The sequence below is a fragment of the Plasmodium berghei genome, assembly GCF_900002375.2.
Source record: "Plasmodium berghei ANKA genome assembly, chromosome: 13".
NCBI classification, from domain to species: Eukaryota; Apicomplexa; class Aconoidasida; order Haemosporida; family Plasmodiidae; genus Plasmodium; species Plasmodium berghei.
In genome coordinates, this window is record NC_036171.2 from 1,066,796 (window position 1) to 1,083,150 (window position 16,355).

The following is a 16,355-nucleotide window of genomic DNA, read 5'->3' on the forward strand; positions in this document are numbered from 1 at the left end:
ATTATATTTAATTTTTTGTTCATTATTTTTTTTTTCTATAAATAAATATATAGTTACAATAAGATTGGTATAGGAATATATGTATGAATGTGTATTTATTCGTATGGCAAAAAATATATTTTAAAATTATGATTATTTCTATAACCCAAGATTTAACTAAACTATACAAAGTATATAAAATCTTTATATTTATGATGAAACATTTATTAGTGTATTGAAACTATGATATTTAAACACATTTCTTTTATTTTCGGAAACATAACATTATATAAAAAAAAACAAAAAATTGTATAAAATTAAAGTTGCTATATTTTTATATTTCTTTTTAAAAGGTTAAAATTAAAAAATAAAACATATTCTAGTATATATTTTTTAATTATTTCTCCCAGTATCATTCCTTTTCCACTAATTTTTGAAACACACAGTATACTCATTATTATTGTTATTAATATTGGTATTTTATTATTATTCGATTTTTTCTACATATTATTAAAATTTAATACGAACTTAAAAATAAGATTAAAATAAAAGGAAAAATTGTAACACGCAACTAATATATGATATTCCCTTTGCGACAAAAATATAAAGATCATAATTAAAAAAGAGAATGAGAGAAATGTCTATTGTGTAAATATAAGAAAGAGCACAAAATAAAAATAAAACTTTTCCATACACAAAACAAAAAATATTACAATGGTACATTAAGAATTGACAAGTGATACAATTAATATACATATTTTCCATTTGATAGGGAACAATAAAAAATTTTTAATAGCGATTTATAGATCTTACTATATTTCTCGTAAAGTGCAAATTTTAGATGCTACATATAAATATATTTATATGCATTTTCATAGCCATATATATAACGAATAAGTGTTACTTACATAAAAAGAAATGATAACCTTGTAAATGATAAAAAAATAATATCGATTTTAACATTCATAGGAGAAATGAAAAAATATATTATTTATGTATAATTTTTTTAAGTGTTGTTAAAAAATATATATAATTTTGCATTGATATATTTTAAAAGAAAAATAAAGAACATTCTAGCTTTATAAGAAAATAACAAAAATAATAGTGAGATTCAAAAAATGTGTTTTATTTCACACGAGGCTCTTTATTTTATCATTATTTAAGCCTTCTTTAAAAAATTACCTAATAAAATATTTATACATGCAATCCTTAAGGTTTCTTAAAAAATGTAAATATGTTTTATGTATAGCAATTTTAATACAAAGTGCAAAAAGCAAAAATAAAATTTACACATGCTATAATATATTTTAAAGCAAAGGCATCGACAAAAAAAGAAGAAATTTTTAAATTAAGTAAAAAAAAGCCAGATGTGTAAAATATAATATCTATTTTTTGGAGTACCTTCAAAAGACAAAGAGCGCTCTAAAAAATAAAATATTTATAATATTATATGTTTTCTAGAATATTTTTCGATTTTATTTATCAAGATATCCATTAAAACATATATATAACATTTCATATGGCTATTTATACATAATACTCTTAAGTGCTATTATATAAATAAAACATATTTGAATTGATATACATTTATAAAATCGAGTAATATATTAAAATGATTGATGCCAACCCTCCCAAAATTGATGAGCAAATTCCATGGGTATGAAATAAAAAAAATGATAAATACATTCTTGAAAAACTAGTATTATATGATTTTATATATCCATATTGGTCTTATTGTAAAATATTATGTACAATTACATAAAAATAATCGTGTTATACATATATACATTTTATATAAATGTATGTGGTAGTAATGTGATGTATATTTCTTTAGCTAACTTAATTTTTTAATATACGATGTGCAACTACGAAAAAATAATAACTTAATGGAAAGCGAAAAGATGCATAGTCATATTTACACCATAAAATATGAGAAAATATTGTATAAGAAAATGTAGAAAATGCTTTATATTTATAGGGGAAATATTTAATTTTTTATTTTACAACATATTGTGTATAGTATTTTAATAATTGTTATATAGATTTAGAATGAAATTTAAATATAATTATTTTTATTTTATTTCGTATTCATTTGTGTTAGGTGGAAAAATATAGGCCTAGTGTGTTAAATGATATAATATCACATGAGCAAGTTATATCAACTATACGGAAGTTTGTTGAGAAAGGTGAACTGCCACATTTGCTTTTACATGGTCCACCCGGTACAGGAAAAACATCTACCATTTTAGCAGTATGTAAAGAACTATATGGAGAATCGAGAAGCTCTTTTGTATTAGAATTAAATGCATCAGATGACAGAGGTATAACTGTGGTTCGAGAGCAAATAAAAACATTTGCTGAATCAAAAAATCATTATAATATTTGTGAAAGGACCTCTTTAAAACTGATTATATTAGATGAAGCTGATCATATGACCTTTCCTGCGCAAAATGCTATGAGAAGAATTATGGAAAATTATGCTAAAAATGTCCGTTTTTGCTTAATATGTAATTATGTTAATAAGATTACACCAGCTATACAATCAAGATGCACATCATTTCGATTTTCTCCATTAAAAGAAGAATATATGCTAAATAAAGCTTTAGATATAGCAAAATCAGAAAATGTAAATCTTACAAAAAATGGTGTAGAGAGTCTTATACGTGTTGGGCGTGGGGATATGAGAAGAATTTTAAATTGTTTACAAGTAGTATCACTAAGTCATAAAAATATGGTTATTGATGAAAATGTAATATTATCTACGTTAGATATTCCATTACCTACTGAAATAAAATTCATATTAGAGCATCTTACAAAAAGTACTATAAAAGAATCATATGAAATTATCACAAAATTGCAAGAAGATAAAGGATATTCAATAAAAGATATTATGATATGTTTATATGAAACTGTTTTAACTTATGATTATCCTGATTCGGCCATTTGCCTTCTTCTTAAAAATTTTGGAGAAATAGAAGAAAGATGCGCTTCTGGTACTACTGAGCAAATAACCTTATCTTCTCTAATTAGCGCATTTATTGAATTTCGAAATGAATTATTTAAATTGAAATATGAACCAAACAAAGCATAAATGGTGTAAAATAATAAAAAAATATATATAACTCCATACGTTTGTATACCCTCATTTATTTATTTATTCAATTAATTTGTTATATTCAAATTTCATTTTTCATTCATTTTATGTTTTAATAATTTTATTTATAAAAATGTGCAGACACATATATACATGTCTTAAATCGATATAGTAAACTTTGATTAAACTTATATATTTCTTTACTTTTTTTTAAAGCCAAATTTCTGTATATACAAAATTACTATTCATGAAGAACACCTATTCCTTTATAATAAATTACAAAAAATTGACATATTTTCTATTGGCTTTTATAATGACAATTTTATTTTAATATTTATTTCACTTTTCTTTTATTATAAATATATTAATTTTTTATTTAAGTATTGCATACAGAAAACTGTGATTAACTTCATTGAAACTTCTAATATATCATAAGACTTTATATATATAAAACAATTTCACAATTTTTTTGTGTAATGGGAAATTGATCATGTTATGTCTTTTCCCCATTAAGGCTTATCGCTATTATTCTTTTATTAAAAATAAATTTGTTTAAATGTTTTTTTGTGTTCGCTTTTTTTTCAGTGTCTAAAAAATTAATTATAAATAAGTCATTATATGTGTATTTTGTATAGGGATAATATTATGAATTTGTGCAAGGTATTGTTGTGATGCCTTATTAATAAATATTGGCTTATCATTTATAAGCTAATATCAACGTAAACTCAAATGTGTATATTTACACATTTCATAAATTTCTAAAAAATCATAGTAAAGAAAAAATCGGTAATTCAAATATGTTTATTTAAAAAATTATTTTAAATTAATTACTTTACATAATTTTGAAAAAAAAAAATAATAATTTGATCAATTAAAAAATATATGATGCCTCAAATCTTTGTAAACTTAAGAAGAAAAAATGCAATATATATAATAATGGGATAAAATTAATGGGAAAAGCATGATTAATTAATAAAATAAATATAAAAAGCTACTTTTGTAAAATAAATATGTGTAATAAATTTTAAAGAGGTATGCGATAATAAGTAAAGGATTTACTGCTAAATTAATCGTATATAGAGAAAAAAAAAATATAAGAAATTAAAACTGAAAGCTGATTTATTTTATTTATATATATATATATATATATATATATATATATTTTTAATTTGCTATTTATTCTGTGATACCTTTTTAAAATTAATATATTTTTTTATTTTCCTTTCTTTTGCTTTATGTTTTTGGTAAATTGCTTATATCTCCATTTTGATTATAAGCATCACTTTATAAATAGTTCTAAATTGATTCAAAAATTTGCGCACACATGTAAATAATAAATAATATATATACATACAACTATAAAAGATTGACATATATATTGTGTCACATAAAATTGAGTGAAAATTACACATTTAACTTGGGAAAACGATGAAAGAAATAAAACAAATAGATGTAAAGCCTTTTCTCGAAACGTATTATGCAGATAACAGTATAAGCGATGAGCTAAAGGAAATTTTTGATTATATCGAACTAAATAAGCATAAGAATAACTTTCTTAAATTATTTGAAGATTATTTAAGCGAGTATAATAAAAAATTAATAAAAAATGGAAATTTGTTAAAAGACAATATTATATATGATTATGAATATGTGAAACAATATAATGCTGGGCTAGTCGAAAAGGCAGGGTTAACTTGTGATAATAAATATCAGTGGTGTGTAAAATCGATCAATTCAATAGATGAAAATTATCAATTTCTAGGATTAGATACAAACATTATTTCTGAGAATATCAGCAATAAAATATCATTATTTTTAGAATTATTTATTAAATATTCTGAGAAATTAAATTTAAATATTGAAATCAGTCCTATATTAAATATGAATGAGGATGAATCACATATTTTTGGTCGAATATATACAGACAATGAAATAAATATAAGTGAATCAAATATAATTTTAGAGGGAAATATAAATTATAATAATGGAGATAAAGCCCAATTATTAAACTTAAGTAGTATGAAAAACTTATGTTTTTTTTTAGGACAAATTTTAGCTATAAAAGGGAAAAAAGAAATAAATCAATATAGTATAAAATATTATGTTAGTAGTATATATGCTGGTTTACCAACTCATTTAAAAGTAAAAATTGACAATGACATTTTATTAAAACATTTTAATTGCCAAGAAATAGAGAACGATATTAAATCTGAAGAATTAGATAATGATAAAATATTACAAATGTATAACAATGATAATATACATATTATGGTATGCAATGGATATGTATATAAAGATAATGATTATAGTGACTATTTTGATATTTTTTTAAAAATTGTAAATGAAAAATTACCTCATGTCGTTTTAATTTTTGGCCCTTTTTTATACATTCGTAATTTTAATGAAGCTATTCAAAAAATTGGAGACATTAATGTTATATATGATAACATTTTCAAAAAAATTACCAAATTAGCAAAAAATGAGGCGTTAGAAAAAACACATTTTTATATCATTCCATCCATTTATGATTCTATTAATATATACCCACTACCTCAACCGCCATTTTTTAATGAAAATTATGTGAACGCATCTAATAATGTCCATTTTTTATCAAACCCATCTTATATATATATAAATGAATTAAAAATAGCTTTAACATCATGCGACATCATATATAACTTAAATAAAAACTTACTATGTAGACCGAGCGAAATGAAAACATTTTATTTATTTGAACAAATTTTAAGACAGCTTTCGTTTTTCCCCTCTTATCCATCTGAATATAACATCGAAATTACAAAATTTAAAAACCTTCTATTTCAACCGAATAGATTACCCGATATATTTTTGTTTCCATCATTTACTAATGAAAAATCCTATGTTAAGGATGTACATAAAAGATTATTTATATGCCCATATTCCTTGGATTTAAATAAAGCCGAGCCATCAAATTTTTTTTCAAATATTTATATTCTTCCACCAACTGAAACCCAAGAATTGTCAAAAAGAGTAATTCTTGAAAATGTCTTTGTTCGTAATAAGGCAAACTCTTGAAAAATATATAAATAACAGGAATATAATTCATATGAAACAGTGATGCAAAAATCCAGATAAAAATATTAAAAATAAGGACATTTTGAAAAAAAAAATAAAAAATGAGCATCATATATGCATAACTATTACTACGTTTAAAGCAAAGAAAAACTACCTAATGATGCAATATATTTTTATATATACATATGTAAGCTTCGAAAATGTTGATAACTCTTTAAAATATTATTTTTTTAATACTGGATAAAATTAAATAATTTATGCCATTTTTTCATCATATACAAGGAACATATTTGTAGTAAATGCATTGCCCTAAATATTTTAATAGTATTTTTTATGTTATCAATTAATTGCAACTTTGTTAATTGAATTTTTTTTTCATCATACTTTTTATTCATTAAATTTTGTTTCCTTATTTTTTGCTTTTTTCTCGATAATTTAAACTTACAAAATTTTCATTGAAAATATAATCCGATTATATATTTTTAATATTTAAATAAAAACTAAGTGGCTTCAAAATTATAATAAAATAAAAATTATCACAAAAATATATATAATAATAATAATATAATCGTCCTATATCTATACTTTATCCAACGGCACACTTTTTTTTATTTTAAAACATGATGGATATTGCATATAGCTCTTTATACTCGAAAAAATAAAAATTGTACAAAATATTAATTTGTTTCAAGTAAATATTTGTTTTTTTTTATAATTGTGAAGTACCCAAAGGGGAAGGAACATATTGTACCTGAAATTATTATCATTTTGTTTTTTTTCAATAAGGTATGCTAAATATATATATTTATGAAGATAAAATGGAATTGTTATTGCTAAAAAGGTGGATTTAGTATTATTCAAATAAATTAATAAGGGAAAACGTGAACAAGCACGTATAAACACGTATATATATGCATTATCCATATAATAATATATTATATATCACGCTGTTTGTTATATAACGATTTTTGGGTACAAAAAACATTTGTAAATGTATTTAAAAGACAATCGAAATAAAAACCAGAAAAATATATAAGTTAATAAAAAATTACAATAGAAAATTATGAATAATAGGCATCATGATGAATATAGCTTGAGGAGAAGCATCAGCAATACGCTGCGTAATAAATCCAGTTTCCTAAAAAATGGACCTAATAATAATAAAAATAGCAATTTAAAAAAGTTTGTACCAAATATAGATAATTTAAAAAGTGTAAATAATAACAACCCCAATGAGGATATAGTTAAATTGGAAGAAACTATAAATAACAACAGTATTCAAGAGTTAATAAAAAAAACAATAAACATCGATTTAGAAAAAGAACAGAGGAATAATAATAATAATTTTAAAAATAATAAAAATAAAAGTAACTTTTCAACTCAAAATATTCAACAAGCATTAAATAATAAAATAAACCCATTAAATTTAGAACATTATAAAGGAAATAATAACGAATTATCTATAGAAAAAGATGGAAAGAAAAAAACCTCTATCGATATATATGATTTAAATAATACAAGTAAAAATATTTTTTATAATAAAAAATGCTCACCTTCTGATGTTCACTTTTTACCATTAACTTTGCCATTTTTTAATAACAACGAAAAACACCAAAAATTTTCTAAAAAAATTATGACCAATGAAAGATTTTTTTTTTCTATTCAGCTACCAAATATGCTACCAGAAGTTATTAAAGATAAAAGACGCAGTAATAGTAGCATACCCAATTATAATAGAATAAAAGGCAAAACATATAATGATATTGAAAAAAAAAAATATATCAATGAAATAAAAAACGAAGAAAACATCGTTGAGAATCAAAATAAAAAGAATTATGAACTTAGCAACATTAATACGTTACCTAATGGGAAATTTGGAAAATTAATTATATATAAAAACAAAAAAATTAAAATGAAAATTAATGGAATCTTATTTGATATCAACGAAGGATCACAGTGCACATTTTCGCAAGAAATAGGTTGCTATATAAAGGAAAATTCTGAATTTATTTTCCTAGGCAATTGCGAAAATAAGTTAATAGCAACTCCAAATATCGAGAAAATTATAATTAAAAAATAAAGGAGAATTTTGTGTATATGATCCGTGATTTATTTTACAATTTTGTTTGATTTTTTTATTATTTGTATTCGTAAATTCAAAATATTATATATTATAATTACACTATATACCCAATTGATAAATTCCAATTTTATTTTTAAGCTCCAAATTATAAAAATAAAAAGTTCGGATGTCCATAATGCAGCATATTAATAATATTATATATAACTAAAACTATTTTTTTAGATGCCAAAATACTTTTTATATTTAATATTTATGAATGTTTAAATAATTGTCGTTCCCTTATACGCCACTGCTTAAATAAAAAAAAATAATTTATACATTCTTTTAAAAAATCGGTTTACTTACATTTTTATAACACATTATGTTTTACACATATAATTCTAAATATAATAGTAATATTATTATATAAATTTCAATAATAATCATAATTAAATAGCTAACATTTAAGGAGTCAGAACCTAATTAATGATATAGAGAATAAAACGCTCATTATTAAATTATAATTATTAATATATATTTATTAGTATATAATAATATTTAAAAATCCGATAAATGCGTGAAATAAATTTTAAAAATTATTTATATTTTTTAAATAAATATTAAGTTTTAGAATTTTTTAGAAAATCGTTTCCTTCAATTTAACACATTTATATACCTTTATACTGTTAATTTTCAATTCTAACAAATATATTAGCATTTTTTAATATTTTATTTATCAAATCCCAAAATGAATAAAGGATATATTAAGATTGCTTTGGCGCTTTTAAGCGTAGCTGGATATATGCAAAATATGGCATTTGCAAGCGATTCTACCCCAAGCCCCAATTCGTAAGAAAATAATTGCAACATATATATCAAATATAAATATGTATATATGGTTTATTATAAGAATATTATATATATTTTGTGAGTGTATATATATATAACGCTTGGAAAATCAAAATAACTTCTTATAAATATATATTTTTGTTAATTAAAAATGCAAATAAATTTAAAAATATATTGTTTTCTCTATATGTAGTCCAAATGAAACAAGTAAAGAAATATTAGATAACGACTCTGAAGACGATATACAACAATCATCATCCAACCCTAAAGAAGTAGAACATCTATTATATGACGACCCTGAAGAAGCTATAAAAGCAGCAGATATTATGACTGAAGCTTTAGATTTTGCGCAAAAACATGCCGAGCATACAAATGATTACAAGGAATATTCTAAGCAAGATGGAGTAGTTTTATATTTTAAGAAATTCAAAGATACTGAAATTGGAAAACTTGAACTTACAATCCCAAACCCCGATAGTGTATGAATTAACAAGCAATAATTTTTAATTCATGAAATTATTTTAAAATAAAAAAATATAATTATTAATATATAAATATGTTTTTTTTGTTATTAATAGTATGATGATGTAGTAAACATATTATGGGACCCCAATGGCGCAAAGAACTTCGATGATAAATTTATTAAAGGTATATAATTAATTTATTTATGTGTTTATCAATCTTTATTATGCATTTCTTGTTTTTTTAAATTTAATAATGTTTTAATTTGCATGTATATACAATTACAATTTTTTTAGGAACCATTCGTCGAGTATACAATAAAAATTTAGTAATTATACAACAACTCTACAAAAGTCTTATTAGATCATGGCAAAGATATTATCATGCACTAGCCAACAAAATTGAAGTAAGGAAATTTTTATTTTTTTTCATCCTTCTAGATATACGTTTTTTCATATTATTATATCCTAATTTAAGAAAATATTCTTTTTATTAATTTATAGTTATCAAAAAACAAAACTGCAATAGTCTTGGTTTCATCAGACATGAATGATCATGATGGTGGAAAAAATAAAAAATATGTAAACCCTTTCGTAGAAAGTGCAAACTCATTCAAGCCTGACATAGATTCTGAAGAAGATATTAGAAATGGAGATTTATACAAAATGTATATTAACTTAGTAGCATTTTTTATTGAAAAGGAAGCCGATTGCGTTAAAGTTACCTATGTCAGCTCTGTAAGCAATATAAAAATTTTAATAGCATAATTTTATTTCACAATTATCAAAAAAATATAATTTCTATATAAATGTGCATATTTACAAATATCTATTAATTCACAATGAAAATGGAGCATTTTATATATTTATTATTTTTTTGTTTTTTTTCTCAGATTGATCCAAATGCTCCTTACCTTACACCAGCAAGTTTTATTAAAAAAATTATAGTCAAAAAAATTTTAACTCTTGTAAAATTAAAGGATATTTTTAAAAAGTAATAAACTTATTTCCAAATGACATTTTTTAAAATTATGATGATTATGTTAATAAAATAAACTTATTTTTATTGTTTATCCGTATTTTGAATTATTGTTGCATGATACTAATTTTATTTTTAAATATTGTTTGGTTTTCGTATAATATGCTAATATTTTTTATTTTAAAGATAAATATATAAATATATATATGGAAATGATAAGCATGCAATGTTTGTGCGCATTTATCTGACTTTGAAAAACTAAATAATAAGCTCCATGGGTGACAAATATTAAATGGTGAATTTAGAAACATTATTTTAAAGAGAGTTTATAGGTTCTAGAGAAATAAAAAAAATGTAAACATATATATACTAACTTAATGAAATAACAAAATATTTCTTATTCGAATTATAAGCATAATATTTATTTAAATAAAATCTAAAACTAAATTATTATGCTAATTTAACGTAATTCACATATATATGTACTTATTTTATATTTAAAAAACCAATTTTTAAATTATATAAATAAATATATAAATAAAGACAACGAAGTAAAAAACTCCTTTGAAAATATCTGTGATAAAATATATGTTAATACTTCATTGGAATGTTTAAAACTTCTAGAAAACTTTTTTATAACATTCACTTATACACCTGCTCAAATAGCATTATACTGTTTTATAAATAATATTAAAATCAATTTTAATATTGTAAATGCTGATAAATTTATTTTGGAATTTATTACAAAAAATAATCAAATTCTTTTTCAAAAGTTGAAAAATAAAATAGATGAGCTTCACATTAAATATAAAGAGCATTTTGATTTGAGAAATACATTTGATGACGAAAATACTACGAAGCAGATAGGAGAAACTTTAGATAAAATGTGTGCATTCAAATCGAGCATATAGTAGTAAAAATTATGATATACAAGAAAATAGGAACTACACTATTATATATGTAATACATATATATTTATAGCTCCAATATTTTACTCCTTTTTTTTTTGTTAAAATAGGAAAATTTTGCGATATATTTAAGTCAAATGCTAATGGTAAAAGTTGTTAAAAAAATCAAAATAAATTTAATAAACATAATTAAAAAAATATAATTAAAATGAAAAAAATGTTTTCAACAAAACATTATATAAATTTTGTATATTAGGGCTTAGACAAAATGAAAATATGGGCTTTATATTTTAATTTAAAGAAAAAAGTATATACACATTTATAAAATTTCTACATATTAATAAATTCTTATTAATCCATTATTATACATATCATGTCTGTATGGAGCTCATAATATGCAAATAAAAATAACGTACCCCGCAATTTGAGGAATTCAAAAAACATAATAGTCAAAATAACTCTTGCCTATATAACAAAAGAAATGACTTTAGCTGTTTTTTTATCTTATATATTTTTTAATTCTTATTTTATGCTTGCCATTTTTTTAGATTCATTTTGTTCATTATTTTGATTGCTTAATTTATTTTTCTTAGACTTTTTATGACTTTTTTTTTTTTTTAAAATATCGTAAATATCAATACACATATCTAAAGTTTCTCCTATCTGCTTCGTAGTATTTTCGTCATCAAATGTATTTCTCAAATCAAAATGCTCTTTATATTTAATGTGAAGCTCATCTATTTTATTTTTCAACTTTTGAAAAAGAATTTGATTATTTTTTGTAATAAATTCCAAAATAAATTTATCAGCATTTACAATATTAAAATTGATTTTAATATTATTTATAAAACAGTATAATGCTATTTGAGCAGGTGTATAAGTGAATGTTATAAAAAAGTTTTCTAGAAGTTTTAAACATTCCAATGAAGTATTAACATATATTTTATCACAGATATTTTCAAAGGAGTTTTTTACTTCGTTGTCTTTATTTATATATTTATTTATATAATTTAAAAATTGGTTTTTTAAATATAAAATACATTCTTTAGTATATAAAAAATTCAATTCAAAATCTAATGATGAACAAACAACATTTTCATGTTCTAAAACTTTATCTAAGTTAATATCTATATCGCTAAAAAATTCATTGATTTTATACAGCCTGCCATATCCTTCTAATTTTATTGCTAATATAATGCAAGTAAATATTAAGATGCGAGGGTCATATTCTAAAATTATTTCTTTCAAATAAAATCTATTATACAATACAATAGCGCATTCCACTATTTGAGGTTGTAGTCTTTTTATATCACAAAAATGTGTTAGTTGATAGCAAAAATATAACTTTGTTTTTTCTATATCAGCGTATTTAGGTATACTCACATTGTATGTTTTAAATTTTTCTTTGAAATCATTATATTTTTTTAAACAAATATCATCTACTTCTTGTCTGCTTTTGAAAAACCATTTTTTAATATGTGATGTATTTTCTGGGTAATTCATATCTTAATTATCATTCCCCTTTATATAATAATGCATATATAATATGTACATGTATACTTATATATGTGTGTATATTGCAAAGGATCCCTTCCACCCCAAAAAAAAATATATATATAATATATAAACACAAAAATACTCAAGAATAAAATTAACGATTTAACATTTAAAAATAGGAATCACAATGTATGCAATTCTGCAGTATTTATTGTGTATCATAAAGTTGCGGTTATATATATAAATTCACAAAAAGGGAAAAGATACAGGCGATAGTTAAATTTTTTTTCGTTCTTAAATTTTAAATTAAATACTTTTAATAATTTATATATATTTTTTACCTTTTCATTTTTATCATAATTTTACAAGGGTATATATATTATTATTTTTTATTTTTCATTAATGGTTCAGATTTCATACACCGCATTTTCAATGAGAATGATAAATAAATAATAACTTATTAATGCATAATAATATTATAATTTATGAGCGTATATTTTTCGTTACTACTTGCATTTAATTATAAAAATTATAATAAAAAAAATACTTTTTTTGTTTTATTATTTTGCATAAAATGTAAGCTTTAAACACACAAATTTTGAGCATGACACATTGTATTTATTTTATTAATATAATTTTTAGGATTATTGTTTTGTAAACAGCAACCTAACATGTTTTCTCTTTTTTTTGTAATACTACACAATAATAATTAACTTTTATAAATATCGCTTTGCAACATTTAAGAACTCATTAAGTAAAATATAAAAATTTATCCTGCAAATTGAAGAATAATAAAAAAGCGTGAATTTATAGGGAATATTATTATATTATATATGCACACCTATCCAAATAGTTTATAATTATTCATAAATCTTTATAACTCATATAAAAATGATTAAAAAAAAAAATAACAAAAGCCTAACACATTTAGCATGCATTGCATTATTAGTGTTACCAAACTTTTTTATCAAGAATTTATCTTTTGATGTAATAATAGAATAATGAAATAATTATACTACATAAATGTATATATGAAATTAAATGAAATTGTGGATAAGAAGCATTAGACTTTATATCTCAATCACTATATATATATATATATGTTTTGTGTGCGCAAAAATGAAATTTTGAATAAATATATGGTTTATCCCACTTTTGTTATATGATATTTTTATTTCACTAAATATATAAACTCGAAAGTTGTATATATGTCTTATATAACTCGTTTGTTGATTTACAATGATTACACTTTTTATTTTATAATTTTTTCATTGCAGAATGTTATAAGTTTAAGCTTTGATAAATTAAAAAAAAAAATATATAACAAGATTACCAGCAATCATGTTTTAAAAAATAGCGATGATGACACTGATCATTATATGAACAATAATATCTCCCTTTAGACAGAATACATTCGATATTTTATACAATTACAATTATTATGTGAATATATCTGCAATATAGTAATGTCAAAATTAGGAAATTATTATAGTATAAATATTGTTTTTTTTTGAAAGCTAGAAAGGCAAAGATAAATTTAGAGAGTGTTACAAATATTCAAAGGGAATGTTTTTTATTAAATAAAAAATAAGTACATATATATGTGAATTACGTTAAATTAGCATAATAATTTAGTTTTAGATTTTATTTAAATAAAAGCTATGCATGTAATTCATATAAGAAATATTTTTCTCTTTCTTTAAGTTTGTACATATATGTGCATATAATTTTTTATTTCTCTAGAACCAATAAATTTTCTTTAAAATAAAATTTATAAATTCATTATTTAATACCATGTGCCCATGAAGTTAATTATTTAGTTTTTCATAGTCACACAAATACACGGAAGCAGTACATGCTTATCGTTTCCAAATATACATATATATTTATCTTTACAATAAAAAATAAAACAAATTATATGCAAATCAAACAATATTAAAAAATAAAATTAGTATTATGCAACAATAATTCAAAATACGGATAAACAATAAAAATAAGTTTATTTTATTAACATAAGCATCATAATTTTAAAAAATGTCATTTGGAAATAAGTTTATTACTTTTTAAAAATATCCTTTAATTTTACAAGAGTTAAAATTTTTTTGACTATAATTTTTTTAATAAAACTTGCTGGTGTAAGGTAAGGAGCATTTGGATCAATCTGAGAAAAAAAACAAAAAAATAATAAATATATAAAATGCTCCTTTATTTTTTAATTATAATTTTATCGATATTTGGAGTTGCTATTAGCTTATTTTCGCAATTGCCTAGGAACATAAATTCAGAATTTTCCTTTATATAGCAACCTATTTCTTGTGAACATGTACACTGTGATCCTTCGTTGATATCAAATAAAATTCCATTAATTTTCATTTTAATTTTTTTGTTTTTATATATAATTAATTTTCCAATCTTCCCATTAATGTATTAATGTTGCTAGTATGGAAACATGCACAATTAAGTTGCATTATATCATTTATTAATTGCTTTGGGGATAAAATAAAATGAAAAAATTATTTTTAGACTATATGAAAATATGGCATCTTTTAAGGGTTTCAAAAAGAATATACTTCAAGCCGGTTATAATTACATATTTAATATAGCATATAAAGAAATCAAACGTTTTAAATATTTACAATTATCTCATAAATATGTATAATAAATTATTTTCACAAATTGGAAATCTTTTAAGTTATATAATCAAGTGTCTTTTTTATTTATTCCTTTCTTTTGTTCTAATTCATTCATCTCATTTTTTGATTTATATTTTTTATAATTTATTATTATAACTTTATCTATTCTTTTGTATTCAAACTTATTTCTATAGCAGTAAAAATGTAAAAGAAATGATTAAAAAATTAATAAAATAGTTGCACCATTATTATGGGAATAGTATACAAAAATAATAGAATACGAATGTATGATTCCCAATACATGGAAATATAAATGAACTTATTTAATATTTTGTATTTATATGTGATAAAACGACATATAAAATATATATGATTTATATAAATAAAGTGTATTAGTTTTCCATATTGTATTTCACCACGTTATTTTATTACCATTGTTTGCTTCTTTCTATGATATTGTTCTTTAACCGTTAATTTTATTATATTATTTTAATAAAAAAGATACATAACTTACGATAACAAATGGTACAATATTTTTACTCATCTTAAATAATATATATTGTATGCATTTGTTTGCCTATATTGGTGTTTTCTTTTATGTACACTTTTTTGGTGTCATATTCCTGTGCACCTGATTGCCTACACCGTGTTTAGCTTCTACTGTGTGCGGCCAACCACATATAAGGTTTATTTTATATTGCTTTAATATTGAAAGATTTATTTATTACTATAGCATTTACTATTAAATATATATACATTTTTATTGGATATAAATACTCTATTACTGTTATAAAACATTTTGTTCATATTCATGTTTGCACTACCCAAAATCATATATG

The 16,355-nt window shown here is 21.5% G+C and overlaps 6 protein-coding genes and 1 pseudogene across 6 annotated transcripts, besides 1 other annotated feature; 6 read left to right on the top strand and 1 right to left on the bottom strand.

Annotated features, from left to right (window-relative positions):
• Positions 1-1,591: 1,591 nt before the first annotated feature.
• PBANKA_1326800 (replication factor C subunit 3, putative) lies at positions 1,592-3,070 on the top strand (the record flags this gene model as incomplete). The annotated part of the gene is made up of 2 exons (XM_034566866.1): positions 1,592-1,636; positions 2,081-3,070. 2 exons carry the CDS (start codon positions 1,592-1,594, stop codon positions 3,068-3,070), a joined length of 1,035 nt encoding a protein of 344 aa, XP_034423420.1.
• Positions 3,071-4,501: 1,431 nt separating this feature from the next.
• PBANKA_1326900 (DNA polymerase alpha subunit B, putative) lies at positions 4,502-6,127 on the top strand (the record flags this gene model as incomplete). Its single annotated transcript, XM_034566867.1, has 1 exon — positions 4,502-6,127. The coding sequence occupies one exon, from the start codon at positions 4,502-4,504 to the stop codon at positions 6,125-6,127; it is 1,626 nt and encodes a 541-aa protein (XP_034423421.1).
• Positions 6,128-7,190: 1,063 nt separating this feature from the next.
• On the top strand, positions 7,191-8,207 carry PBANKA_1327000 (DNA-directed RNA polymerase III subunit RPC4, putative; the record flags this gene model as incomplete). The annotated part of the gene is made up of 1 exon (XM_034566868.1): positions 7,191-8,207. One exon carries the CDS (start codon positions 7,191-7,193, stop codon positions 8,205-8,207), a length of 1,017 nt encoding a protein of 338 aa, XP_034423422.1.
• A 730-nt stretch (positions 8,208-8,937) lies between these two features.
• PBANKA_1327021 (fam-a protein) lies at positions 8,938-10,497 on the top strand (the record flags this gene model as incomplete). Its single annotated transcript, XM_034566869.1, has 6 exons — positions 8,938-9,038; positions 9,232-9,517; positions 9,617-9,686; positions 9,797-9,906; positions 10,004-10,237; positions 10,393-10,497. The coding sequence occupies 6 exons, from the start codon at positions 8,938-8,940 to the stop codon at positions 10,495-10,497; spliced, it is 906 nt and encodes a 301-aa protein (XP_034423423.1).
• Positions 10,498-10,978: 481 nt separating this feature from the next.
• PBANKA_1327041 lies at positions 10,979-11,389 on the top strand (annotated as a pseudogene).
• Positions 10,979-11,389: a sequence feature (cyclin, fragment).
• A 519-nt stretch (positions 11,390-11,908) lies between these two features.
• PBANKA_1327061 (cyclin 1, putative) lies at positions 11,909-12,889 on the bottom strand (the record flags this gene model as incomplete). The annotated part of the gene is made up of 1 exon (XM_034566870.1): positions 11,909-12,889. One exon carries the CDS (start codon positions 12,887-12,889, stop codon positions 11,909-11,911), a length of 981 nt encoding a protein of 326 aa, XP_034423424.1.
• Positions 12,890-13,774: 885 nt separating this feature from the next.
• PBANKA_1327080 (conserved Plasmodium protein, unknown function) lies at positions 13,775-14,286 on the top strand (the record flags this gene model as incomplete). The annotated part of the gene is made up of 2 exons (XM_034566871.1): positions 13,775-13,870; positions 14,161-14,286. 2 exons carry the CDS (start codon positions 13,775-13,777, stop codon positions 14,284-14,286), a joined length of 222 nt encoding a protein of 73 aa, XP_034423425.1.
• Positions 14,287-16,355: the final 2,069 nt, after the last annotated feature.